At 29.3% G+C, this 12,462-nt stretch overlaps 2 protein-coding genes across 3 annotated transcripts; one reads left to right on the forward strand and one right to left on the reverse strand.

Annotated features, from left to right (window-relative positions):
• Positions 1-819: 819 nt before the first annotated feature.
• LOC145743648 (pre-mRNA-splicing factor ATP-dependent RNA helicase DHX16-like) lies at positions 820-8,573 on the forward strand. Its single transcript, XM_082561661.1, has 22 exons — positions 820-958; positions 1,477-1,611; positions 1,807-1,960; positions 2,075-2,205; positions 2,486-2,620; positions 2,735-2,876; positions 2,999-3,104; positions 3,265-3,341; positions 3,518-3,694; positions 3,800-3,921; positions 4,089-4,196; positions 4,266-4,467; positions 4,684-4,880; positions 5,209-5,340; positions 5,483-5,602; positions 5,749-5,889; positions 6,121-6,278; positions 6,512-6,703; positions 6,899-7,061; positions 7,488-7,649; positions 7,899-8,068; positions 8,384-8,573. Exons 1-22 carry the CDS (start codon positions 887-889, stop codon positions 8,511-8,513), a joined length of 3,126 nt encoding a protein of 1,041 aa, XP_082417787.1. The 5' UTR covers positions 820-886; the 3' UTR covers positions 8,514-8,573.
• On the reverse strand, positions 8,283-12,022 carry LOC145743649 (cilia- and flagella-associated protein 157-like). Of its 2 annotated transcripts, none has more exons than XM_082561663.1 (11): positions 12,004-12,022; positions 11,572-11,741; positions 11,182-11,350; positions 10,535-10,669; positions 10,237-10,358; positions 9,868-10,030; positions 9,686-9,790; positions 9,429-9,574; positions 9,188-9,314; positions 8,951-9,094; positions 8,283-8,789 (listed from the first exon to the last, which is right to left on the reverse strand). In XM_082561663.1, exons 2-11 carry the CDS (start codon positions 11,733-11,735, stop codon positions 8,517-8,519), a joined length of 1,548 nt encoding a protein of 515 aa, XP_082417789.1. In that variant the 5' UTR covers positions 11,736-11,741; positions 12,004-12,022; the 3' UTR covers positions 8,283-8,516. The 2 variants fall into 2 exon arrangements, with proteins under 2 accessions (XP_082417789.1, XP_082417788.1); XM_082561662.1 differs by having other exon boundaries at positions 11,990-12,006.
• Positions 12,023-12,462: the final 440 nt, after the last annotated feature.

The raw sequence follows: 12,462 nt of genomic DNA on the forward strand, positions 1-12,462 counted from the left end.
CTTTAAATCAAATTGTTTGTTTGGGCCATCCATTTAACCACCTGATTTTTCAATTACCCTTTTTTGCGTTGTAAAATTTATGTTGATCGTAAAACTGACACCGTGAAAGCATTAAATTAAATTAAATTCAGATAAATCCCTGTCTAAAACCGTACGTGCGTAAATAATAAATTTAATTATAAATACAGGCAAATATTTACGCAAGATAATCTGATCATTCAGGTTAAAAATGCCATTCATGCGGACGTTGTTAGATTGATTAAGTTAACAGCTTAGCCTAAAATTAATTTTTTAACATTATTTCATCATCCATTCTCAATAATAAAAATATTTATCACAAACAGAGAATTTTGGATTGAATTAATTTGTCTTTGCAAAATTCGATAGCAATACAAGATTATGCTATCTTGCTACAGTCCTTTAGCGCCAACGTAAGAAAATATATTTTTGAGTTGTTAAATAGTTTTTGATAATAAACCTAAATTGTTTTTTACCATATTTATTAAGAAACTTTTTCGTAGTTTTTAAATTTTATGCTTAAATACATTATGCTTTTTTTATTTAATATGCGCTTTTGATCAAATAAGTTCTACGGGATTAGTTAGGTGTTTTATTGCTAAAATATTTATTAATTACACTAAAACTATATTTATAATTTAATTACTTACTATAAAAGTAGGTTGGAATAAATAAAATAAAAAATATTTAATTTTAAAACAAAACTAAAAAGTTAAAATAAAAAAAGTATCTACTTTTATGTTTATTAACGATACGCATCGTTAAGCAATATTCGAGTAGTACTCGTGCGTTTTACAAAATTGTTGACATTTTTTGCAAAATCAAATAAAAAAATACTTGGTTTTAGGGAAAAACAATTTTTGTTTTAATGATGTCGTCTTCAAATATTGAAGTATGGGTAGGTGATCAGCTTCATGATATACTGGGGCTAAGTGAAAAGGTAATTTTGACTATTTATTTTGATGTGTACCTTTAGTCTATTAAACATAAAATAAAGTTTCGTTTAACAGTTTTATTTCGTCATTTTTGTTATTATCTTAAATTTTTTTTTGTATATATCTTTATAAGTTTATAAGTCGAATGCGTGACTTAAACATAGAGTAACATAAGTTACTCCGACCCAGTCTCGAGTTGCCTGTGGCAGTTTGGAATGTTATAGAGACTACAATTGCCCGGTAATTATGTTGCTGATTAAGTGCTGGCTCAGCAGGAGTTTATACCGTTTATAGCGCCTTACTTAAGGGCGCTACAGCATGAGATCAGTGGGGATTGAACCCACGACCTCATGTGTGGTGTAGCAAGAGTTCTTGCTTTTTTGGATAGCATGTTTTTAAAAAAGCTCTGAAAAAAACACACAAATTATAGTTTTATTTTACTGTTTGATAGTTAAGTTAACATGGTAAGTTGTTAATTAATGACATTTTATATTTATTTTCTAAAACCTTTCTTCATCTGCAGCACATCACAAGTTTTTTGATTGGCTTGTGCCAACAAAGTTACAGTGTTGATGAATTTATTGCAAAGTTACGAAAAACTGGGGCAGTTGATATGAATGCAAGAATGACCTCATTTGCAACACAATTATATCACAAAGTAAACTCTTTTTAGTCCAGTCTTATAGTTTAAAAAAATGTTTTACTATATTACTTTTCTGGTAGACTATTAAGATTACTTTAATCTTTAGTCTATTGATGTATAATTAATAACTATTTTTCAGCATTTTAATTTTAAACATTTTTTGTTATTTAACTAAATATTTTTACTTTTTTAAAACCCAAATTTTACTAGATGCCGCACAAACAAAGAGCAGTTACTTCTAGCAAGATAGCTGTACAAAAAGCCGTTGCTTTACAAAAGAAAACAAAGTCTTATGCTTTAATTTCATCGGATGAAGAAATTATTGAACAAACATCAACTGTTTCAAAGAAAAAAGAAAGTAGAAGTGAGTTTGGTTTGGTTATAAAACATGAATATTTGTTAAAACTGTCCATTTGAATGCAATTTTGTTTCAGTTAAAAATTATTTATATATTATTAAATCAAAAATCTTGATAAAGATAAATCTCGGACTGAGTCATCCCAGCGACAGATTAGAAGAAGAAAAAAGTCGGCTTCTCCTTCCTCAGATGAAGAAGTTGTGATAAAGAGAAAAAATTCAACTTCAACACCAAAAAAGAAAACGAAAAAGGTAAGATGCCAACAGCGAGTTAAAAGACATTTTTATGTTTGTAAATCAGTGTTCGAATAAAAAAATGTGTAACTGTTTTATTAACAAAATATGTCAGGCTTTTATTGTAACATGTTAACATTTTTGCTATAGCATGAAGTTATTTTTTTAGCATAAATTGTTTGTATCTTGATTTTTAAAAACATTCTTGATTTTTAAAAACCATCGTTATTTTATTTTTATAAGTTTGTTGACTAAAGTTTTATTTTTGTTGTCACACATTTAATTAAAATTATTCTAGGATAATTCATCAGAAGATGAGTGGGATAAAGAGGAGGAAAAAAGGGAGAAGGATCTTCAGGAGAGAGATGATTTTGCAAAGAGGATGCGAGAAAAAGATGAAGCTAAGACAAGAAAAATTGTGGATGCCAAAAAAGTATTTTTAAATATATTTATTAAAACAAAATTAAGTTTTTAATATTTTATTTTTAAATTTACACTTCCGTGTGATATTTTTTTTCGAAGTTTTATTTTTTAATTTTTAATTCAGGTTCAAGAGGATGAAGAGAAAGCTAATATGAGCATTACAGAGTTACGGGAAAAGTCAAGGAGGGAGTATTTAAAGATGCGAGAGGAAGTCAAGATGCAGGAACTTGTGGATGACATTAAAGATGAAGAATATTTGTTTCATGGTAAGATTTTTTTCTCGCAATTTTTTAAACTTAATCAAAACAAATTTTGTCCCAAGTTTTTTTTTGTATTATTTTTTTCTGTTTTTTTCTTTTTATATACTATTTATTAAAATTTTCTTTAGACGAAAGCTTAACCGAAAAAGAGAAAAAGGATATTGAATATAAGAAGAAGGTCAGAGATGTCGCTCTCACTTATAAAGAAATTAACAAAAATGATAGAAGAGGAAGGTAAACAAATTTTGCTTAATTGATCTATATCTAATTTTTAAACTATTTTTTTTTTTAATAAACTTGCTTTTTTAATTTAATATTAGCTAATCTAACAACTTTAACATATTTAATGGTTTAAACTTTCACAATTTGAATATTTGATTTAATTTTGATTTAGGTATTACTTGCCAGATGAAAAAAAGAGGGGGGATATTCCTGATGAATATGATGAAGTAGATCAACCTGGTGGTGATGGTAAAATAAATTTAAATACATTTTTACAATTTATGATATAAGTTTAATGTAGTTATTTGAATATCTAATACAGTGAATCTTTATAATAATTGTTAGGTATGTCTTTTTTGCTTAATTCATTCGTTTATTTGACATGTAGTGTATTCACAATATCTTTTTGTTTTTGTCTTTCTTAGGGTACCATGCCAATCTTGAGCATGAACAATGGGAGAAAACTAGACTTAAAGCAGCCACTTCGAAGTACGGAGCCAAAGATGCGAGGGTAAAAAAAGATAACTATGAGTTATTAACAGAGGATGATATGATTGAGTTTGTACAAGCTGCTACAACAAAAGCTACCATGAGTGAAGAAGGTAAATTTTTAAACTTATTTAAAAATTATTAAATCGAGGTCTTATTAATAATAGTCTTATGTATTTGTTTTGGTGATAAATAATACTGTTTAATTTTTTGTCTAGATATGAATTCATTGGAAATGAGTGCAAAAGAGAGGAAAAAACAATCTATTGACGAAGTTCGTAAATCTCTTCCTATATATTCATACAGGGAAGATTTGTTGCAAGCCATATCTGATCATCAGGTAATGTTGTTGGACAATAATTTAAAGTTTAATGACTTGCACAATCAGTTTTTTATTATTTTTAAAGGCAGCAACTGTCGCTTATAATTATTCAAAATTATTAAAAAAAAAACGGTAATTGTTAAAAGTATTGGTTTTCTAATTCTTTTATTTGATTCTGTGTCAAGGTTCTTATAATAGAGGGTGAGACAGGTAGTGGTAAGACCACCCAAATACCCCAATATTTATATGAGAGTGGTTACTGTGAGGGGGAAATGAAAGTTGGATGCACACAGGTAAGTGTTGCTTAAAAGTATTAAAATATTAACAAAAACTTTTTACCAGATTTTTATTTATTTATACAGCCCCGACGAGTAGCAGCGATGTCTGTAGCGTCTCGTGTGGCCGAAGAAATGGGGGTCAAGGTTGGGTCAGAGACAGGGTACTCGATCCGGTTTGAAGATTGCACAAGTGAAAGGACAAGGATAAAGTACATGACTGACGGAATGTTACTTCGTGAATTTTTAACTGAGCCCGATCTCAAGACCTACAGTGTTGTAATGATTGGTTAGTACTAGGATTTATTTAAATTAATAAACATTTTATTTTAAAACTAATAAAAATTAAATGTTAAGTTTGTTGTTATATTTTAGTTAAGTTAACAAATCAAAGTAATAAAAAAAGATCTATTTTCAATTGAAAGTTTAATTATTCCATAATTTTTAATTTTAATTGAGTTACAACATTTTTATATTAACTAACCCAAAAAAATTATTTTTTTAGATGAAGCTCACGAACGTACTCTTCACACTGACATACTATTTGGACTCGTGAAAGATATTTCAAGATTTCGACCTGATCTTAAATTACTTATTAGTAGTGCAACACTAGATGCAGAGAAGTTTTCAACATTTTTCGACGACGCTCCGATATTTCGAATCCCTGGCAGAAGGTTTCCTGTTGATATTTACTACACCAAGGTAAAAAAATTCGAAAAATAATAAAATATATTTAAATTACGACTATAAGTTTCTAAATGTATGCCTATTATTTTTTAACAATACCTAACATTTTTCTCTACCCCTGCTGGTACCAAACCTACTTATGTAATGCTAGTTTATTGCTCACCATTTCGGCTAAATTTTAACTGTTTTAATAGGGTAGTGACTAACATTTGCATTTGGTGATTTACCTACGCTTCCTAAATTTAATTTCTTGTCTTAAAGGCCTAAAAGCTTCATTTTATAAAATTGGTATATCAGAAAAAAATATTGAAATTTCTGTAATAAAAATAGTTTATTATTTTAGGCACCTGAAGCGGATTACTTAGATGCATGTGTGGTGTCAGTATTTCAAATTCACCTCACTCAACCTACTGGAGATATTCTCATATTTTTAACTGGGCAGGAAGAAATTGAAGCATGTTGTGAAATGATGCAGGTCAGTCTAAAATTTTTCAATTAGTTAGAATTTTGGCATTTATTTTTGACTTTCTAGACTTTATACTTTTTCATCTATGTATTTAGAATATTATTTATTGTTTTCTTTCTTTTTTTTTAATATTTTATTTTTTTCCCTTAAGGAAAAGGCAAGAGCACTGGGTTCCAGGATTCGAGAATTGATTATTCTTCCAATTTATGCAAATTTACCTTCTGATATGCAATCAAAAATATTTGAACCTACCCCACCTAATGCTAGAAAGGTAAATTATATTTACCATCAACTTGATTAATATAATTCTGTAACAAAATTAAAAATTTGAATTATTATCTATTATGTTATTTTTTGTACTTTTTTTATTTTATACAAAAATTCAATTAACAAAACCCTAAATTGTTGATTATTAAGGTAATTGCAGCCACCAATATAGCTGAAACATCATTAACGATTGATGGAATAGCTTATGTGATAGACCCAGGTTTTTGTAAACAAAATAGTTATAATGCACGAACTGGGATGGAGTCTCTTATTGTTGTACCTTGCTCTAAGGTAAAGTTTTATTATAATGACAAATTTATTTCACTTTTTAAGGTAGTTAGGGTTATTAGTTTTAAGTATAGGGTAGAGCAAAATTTTATTTAGATTAAAAAATAGAATTTAATCTATCTGATTAAAAATTAATAAAAGTCAAATAAAAAAATCAAACAAAAATTACAAAAATATGGTTAATTTACTAATTTTTAAACTTATCTTAGGATTTTAACTCAGTAATATATTTAGCAATCAGCAAACCAACGAACTGGCAGAGCAGGTAGAGTTGGACCTGGTAAATGCTTCAGGTTGTACACAGCATGGGCTTATTTACATGAACTCGAGGATTCAACAGTACCTGAAATACAAAGAACAAACCTCGCTAATGTTGTATTGCTTTTAAAAAGGTTAATCACATAAAATATAACTTTGGTTATTTGATTTTATTACTATCATTTATGCTATGCTTGGCATTAAACATGTAATTTCAATATTTATTTAGATTGTTTAGTGTTTTAAATTTAAATTTTGTTATGTTGGCTTTATATTAGATTTGCTATCTGGACGTTTTTATATTAGAATTGTACTTTGAATTGCCAAATTGATTATGTACAATAATAGTTTTCTTACATTTTTACAGTCTTGGTATTAATGATCTTATACACTTTGATTTTATGGACCCCCCTCCGCATGAAACTCTTGTACTGGCCCTTGAACAATTATACGCATTAGGTGCTCTTAATCATTTGGGTGAGCTAACTAAATTAGGACGAAGAATGGCAGAATTTCCTGCTGATCCTATGCTATCTAAAACCATTTTAGCTTCAGAAAAGTAAGTAAAAACCATCCTCCCAACAAGCCTTTTTAATATGTTAAATTTCTATAATTGGTATTTTAATAATATTTTATTTAGTTATTGATTTTAGACATAAACTTAAAATAATTTAGTTATAACACATATTTTATTTCACATTTTTTTTAATACCTTATTGTGTGGTATTTGAAATACCTTTTTGTGTATATCTAGGTATAAATGTTCAGATGAAATACTTACTATAGTTGCCATGTTATCGGTCAACAGTTCAATATTTTACCGACCCAAGGATAAGATGGTGCATGCTGACAATGCTAGAATGAATTTCTTTCTACCAGGTGGTGATCACATGACCCTAATGAATGTTTACAATCAGGTAATGATTTATTACTAAAATTTTAGTTTATATTATTCTTATTTTTGTTGAAATGTAGGATGTAAAATGGTATATTGATAACCCTAAAATAGCAAGAGATGTCATGTGTGCTTTTCTGTGTGGCTTTTAATACATGTTAACATCATTTTTTGTTAAAACTTTTCGTTTTTAAGGTCAAACATAATAAACTAAATATTTTTTAAAATATTGTATGGCCCTTTACTCAATCTAATTGAATGCCCACCCTACAGACAGCATTTTGATTGTCATAACATGGTTGCAACTTTTAACTGATATTTGCCAGCAATAATTTACTCGGGCACCACAAACATCATGATTATTAATTTTGTAGGCGGCCTATATGTATATCACTGAGCTTCATTATATATTAATTAAAAAACGAATTATTTTATTTTGTTGCTATAGTGGTCAAACACTGATTTCTCTATCCAGTGGTGTTTTGAGAACTTTATTCAACATAGATCGATGAAGAGAGCGAGAGATGTAAGAGACCAACTTGCTGGGTTGATGGAGAGAGTTGAAATTGAATCCTCTTCTAATCCCAATGACACTGTTGCTATTAGAAAGGTATGTCAATTGTTTGTCAGCTAATTTAATATGGCATTAGAATGTTGTCAAACAAGTAGTGTAATTTTAACATTATTTCATTTTCAAATTTTCTTATATCAAGTAATGCATCTGTTTTTAAATCCTGTTGATATGGGATTTAGTACGGTTAATGTTATTTTACCCAAGGTAAAAATACTAAAAAACGGCCGCAATTTAATGTTAATATTATTGTGACCGTAAAATTTTTGTTTATTTTTAAAATTTAAGGCCTTTACTGCTGGTTTCTTCTACCATGCTGCCAGACTAACAAGGTCAGGTTACAAAACTGCCAAACAACAACAATCAGTTCATATTCACCCTAACAGTAGTTTGTTTGAAGAGCAACCTAAATGGCTTGTATATCATGAACTTGTGTTTACTACTAAGGAATTTATGAGGTGAGGGTTAAATTTTAAGTTAAGCTCTACATTATGTTAACACTTTGCTTCTATTAAAACTTGTTACCCAACGATGTTAATTGTATAGTGGCAGTGGGGATCAAACCCTTGACCTCACAAGGTTTAGCCAAGTGTTTTAACCATTATGCTATGCTGTTTACTTTATATAGTTTTACCCTATCAGGTTGGCCTTAAAAAAATATTTAGCTTATTTCTTAATATTTATTAACAAAAAATAAGGTGAATTTTAATCGCATTGTCCACAGTGCAAAGTACAAAAAATAATAGTTTTATTTTATTCGAAATTTTTTACAGACAAGTAATAGAGATTGAAAGCACCTGGTTACATGAGGTTGCCCCCCATTATTACAAAGCAAAAGACATCGAACAAGACAACAGAAAAATGCCAAGAAAACAAGGAAAAGCCGCAGCGGAACTCGGTTAAAAACTAAACAATCGCTGGAAGTTTGTTTTGCTTTTCCAGAGTTTGCGCCGTTAGTGGACCCAGACTCATACCCGGTTTCATGCCGATACGAGTCGTGGCAGATAAGTGTGACACCTTGCTGGCCACAGTGGCTGGCTTTGTGGCAACTTTGTGCGACCGTGGCACGAGCCCAAGGTCACCGAGTTTATAATGAGGAAATTGTTGTGGTTTTTCTTCGATTGCGCTTCCATTGGATTTAACAGGTTGTTTGACCATCGACAAAGGTGCCATTATCGTCTGTGAAACAATTATTCAATTTCTTTTAATAAATTATAAATTCCTTATTTGTTTGTGGTTAAGTTATTTAAAATATAAAAACAGCATTTAAAAGTTTAAAATGGTAGGAAAGAATATTTTTTAAGGTTGTTAAATTTAATAAATCAGATATTTAAATTTACTTTTGCTCTTTGTTGGAAAAAGTCCGAAGGAGGAGGGGCTTTACCCAACAAAGCTGCAGAATTTAGTACAAGTAACAATCTCTCGATCATGGTTTGCCTCTTCACTTTTGTGTCGATATCATCTTCATCTTTTTCAATCACAACCTTTTAATAAATTGTCAATAACTTCTTTATTATACATTTTAAAATAAGTAACTGCTGCGGGTTAATTGCTTATAATTTCCCTTATAGTGTTACCTGTTTAAGGGTGTATGCAGCGGAAGCAAGTACATCTTCCAATGTTTCTTTAGCTGCAAGAAGTTCATTTCTTTCAGTTTCAGTCTCGATCAACTTCTGACTTGTTTCAGCTAATTCGTCTTCAGCTCTGTTGCATAACAATTATAATATGACAAAACAGGTTTAAAGACATCTTTTTGTGTGACAGAGCTGTAAAAGTTTATTTATTTTAAACATTAGAAAAAAATAGATAATTTTGTACATGTTTAGTCTTTCAGAAAACTGTTCATTTTCCTGGCGGATTTGAGTTGATTCTTCCTCGAGTTGGATGTACTCTTGTTCTCTTGCTTCCAAATCTTCCAAAAGGACTTCTTGTTGTCGTGCTCTGGAAGTGATCATCTTTAACACCTACAACATTTAGAAAGCTATTTTGAAATAGTTCTAGCTTAAAAAAGACAACAATTTAGCCACATTTTTTTATGAAAATCAATTGCTAACTTTATATTAAGCTACACTTACTTTAAGATTGCTGTGATTCTTTTTTGCAAGCTCTTCTTGACTTGCTTCCAACAGTTCAATTTGCATTTTTTGTTTTTTTTCCTTTTCTCTTAAATCATCATTTTCCTTAACCCCATAATAAAAAAATTGTTACAAGTGTGTACATTTTTTTGGGGATATTAACAAAAAAAATTGAAAATTACCTGAACTAATTCTTTTGTTTTCTCTGACATTTTAGCAAGTTGTGAGTTTATTGAAACATTTTCTCTTATGTTTCTTTTAGTTGTATCTGCCATTTGCTTATTGGAAACTTTTCTAAACTCAGCAGCAACAGTGTTCACTCTTAAAACCATTTCCTTCTTTAACCTATGCAACAAATGATTTACAGTAAAGTATGGCTAAAACTGCCAGATAAAATTTAAAAAATTCTAAATTATGTCCATTAACTTTTTTCGATTTATCCAAAAATATTATTATTGACAAACTAACACTGGCTACCTTTTTTATACTAACTAGACTTCAATAAGAATAATTAAATGTGGATAAGTTAAAGTTAATGTATTAAGGATTACCTGTCTTTGTCAACAACAGCTTTTCGTTCAAGGTTGTAAATTGTCTCTTTGTGAAAATTTTCTTGCTCTAGCAACTTGGCCTCCATATCAGCAAACTTCTTCATTAAATCTTCTTTTTGCACCTTAAAATATTCAAAAAAAAGGTAAAGTAAAATGCTTTAATTTTTAACTAAAACTCTAATACAATGTAATGTTAATTTTACAATGTTAATTATACAGTAAATGTAAACTTTCAAACAAAAAATAAACAACATTGTAACGCAAAGGGTAAAAAATTAATTATAAAATATTTTTTTACTTTAAACTCTTCCAGAGAAGACAACTTTCCCCCAAGGATCATGTTTTCGGATGTCAATTGATCCCTGACCTCTTGGAACTCCCTTTTCAGGGAAGACAATTGATTTTCATATGTTTCTTTTTCCGAATCTTTTGCCTTTAGAAACATTTTAAAACATTTGTAAAATGGTACTATATAACCAATTTTTAATTTGTGAAAGAAAACAATTGCTAAAACACTATTTAATAAAGTTAATATTTTTTTTTGTATATATCCTCGATGTGGGAAAGTCGAATGCGCAACTTAAACATAGAGTAACAACTGTTACTCCGACCCAGTCTTGAGTTGCCTTTAGCAGTTTGGGATATTATAGATTATAATTGCCCGGTAATTATGCTGCTGATTAAGTGCTGGCTGAGCAGGAGTTAATACCGTTTATAGCGCCTTACTCAAGGGCACTACAGCATGAGAGCAGTGGGGATTAAACCCACGACCTCATGGTGGTGTAGCAAGTGTTCTTACCACTACACCACGCTGCCGGTCCATTGCATAAGGTTTAATTTTTAATAATAAACTTTGGGATACCCTGCATTGCTTTTATGTATCATATAATTTCTTTATAAAAATAAATTAATTTAGACAAAAGTTTTATCATTATTTTATATAACCTGTTGCAAGCCAAGTAATCGATCATGAAGGTCAGAAATCTCATCTTGTCTTTGTTCTAAAGATTTTTTAAGAAAATCTACAATTTCTTTTCGGTCTTGCACCAATTGTGAATGTTTTTCTTGATATTCTGTAGTTGATATTGTAAGCTCATCGCATTTTTTCTGATACCTATAAAGGTAAAAGAAAAAAAACTCATTAAGTGTTTGCCTATGTTTTAACAGAGAAAAAACAATTTAATAATCTATAGTTGAAGTAGGCCAGGTTAATAAAGAAGGGCAAAGAAAAGTATATATCAAGTTTTCTTTTTGATATATATATAATTAAATTTTTAAATGTAAAGTCAATTATATTTTCAAATAAAAAACAGTTAAGTTTTTGGAGCTATGTACCTTACTAAACGTTGTTCCAAGTCTTTTACTTGAATCAGGAAAAATTCTCGACTTAATTCGTTTAACTCCTTTCCTTCTTTTCCGCCAGTTGGTGGCCCTCCTTCCTCATCTCCCCCTTTTTTGCCCTTTTTACCCTTCTTACCCCCTTTTTTCTTTGGCGGCATTACAACCTAATAAATAACGTTTAATTTATTAATCTACATGAACAATAAAATTTAATCTATTCTAAACAAAAAAAATTATATAAAAATTATTTAGTTTAAAATTTTGTTTATTAAATAAAAGTGACAGTAATTTTTTTGGGGGAAATGAGTGGGTCACAGGATCAGTAAGTTATTCAAATAAATAGACAAATTTATATTTTTCAATAAAAAGTAACTCTAATTTATTTAGTTAAACAAGTAAAAATAAATCTCACAGTGAAGAACTAACTTGCAAGTTTTTAGGTCAGCTGTGCGTTGTCATGGCAAAATTTATAATCCCTCTAGTGACAACAATTACTTCAGGAGTTAAAACTGGAAAACGATTCAGAAAAAGCAGTTTGTTTTTTTTAGATTATACCATTATATCTATTTTAATAGGTAAAATTTAAATATTAGATTGTTAAAGTTATTAAGTATATAGGTGGTGTATAGCTAATTTTTTTGTTTACTGGTTTTACATTTTTTTTTAAAAATCTTGGGTAATTTTTTTACCAATAGATGGTAAATTATAAAACTGATATTTACCGAAAAGTTCTGTACTAAAATTTAAATTAAGATTTGTTTCGTTACAAAAAGGCGAATGAATTAGGCTTTAACATTTTTTAACTTGTAAAAATAAGATGTCTTAATTGTTTAGCCTTTGGCTTGTGTTTGTTTTAAAAAACAAAGCTACGACAAAAACACACAC

The sequence above is a fragment of the Corella eumyota genome, chromosome 2 (assembly GCF_963082875.1).
Source record: "Corella eumyota chromosome 2, kaCorEumy4.1, whole genome shotgun sequence".
Lineage (NCBI taxonomy): Eukaryota > Metazoa > Chordata > Ascidiacea > Phlebobranchia > Corellidae > Corella > Corella eumyota.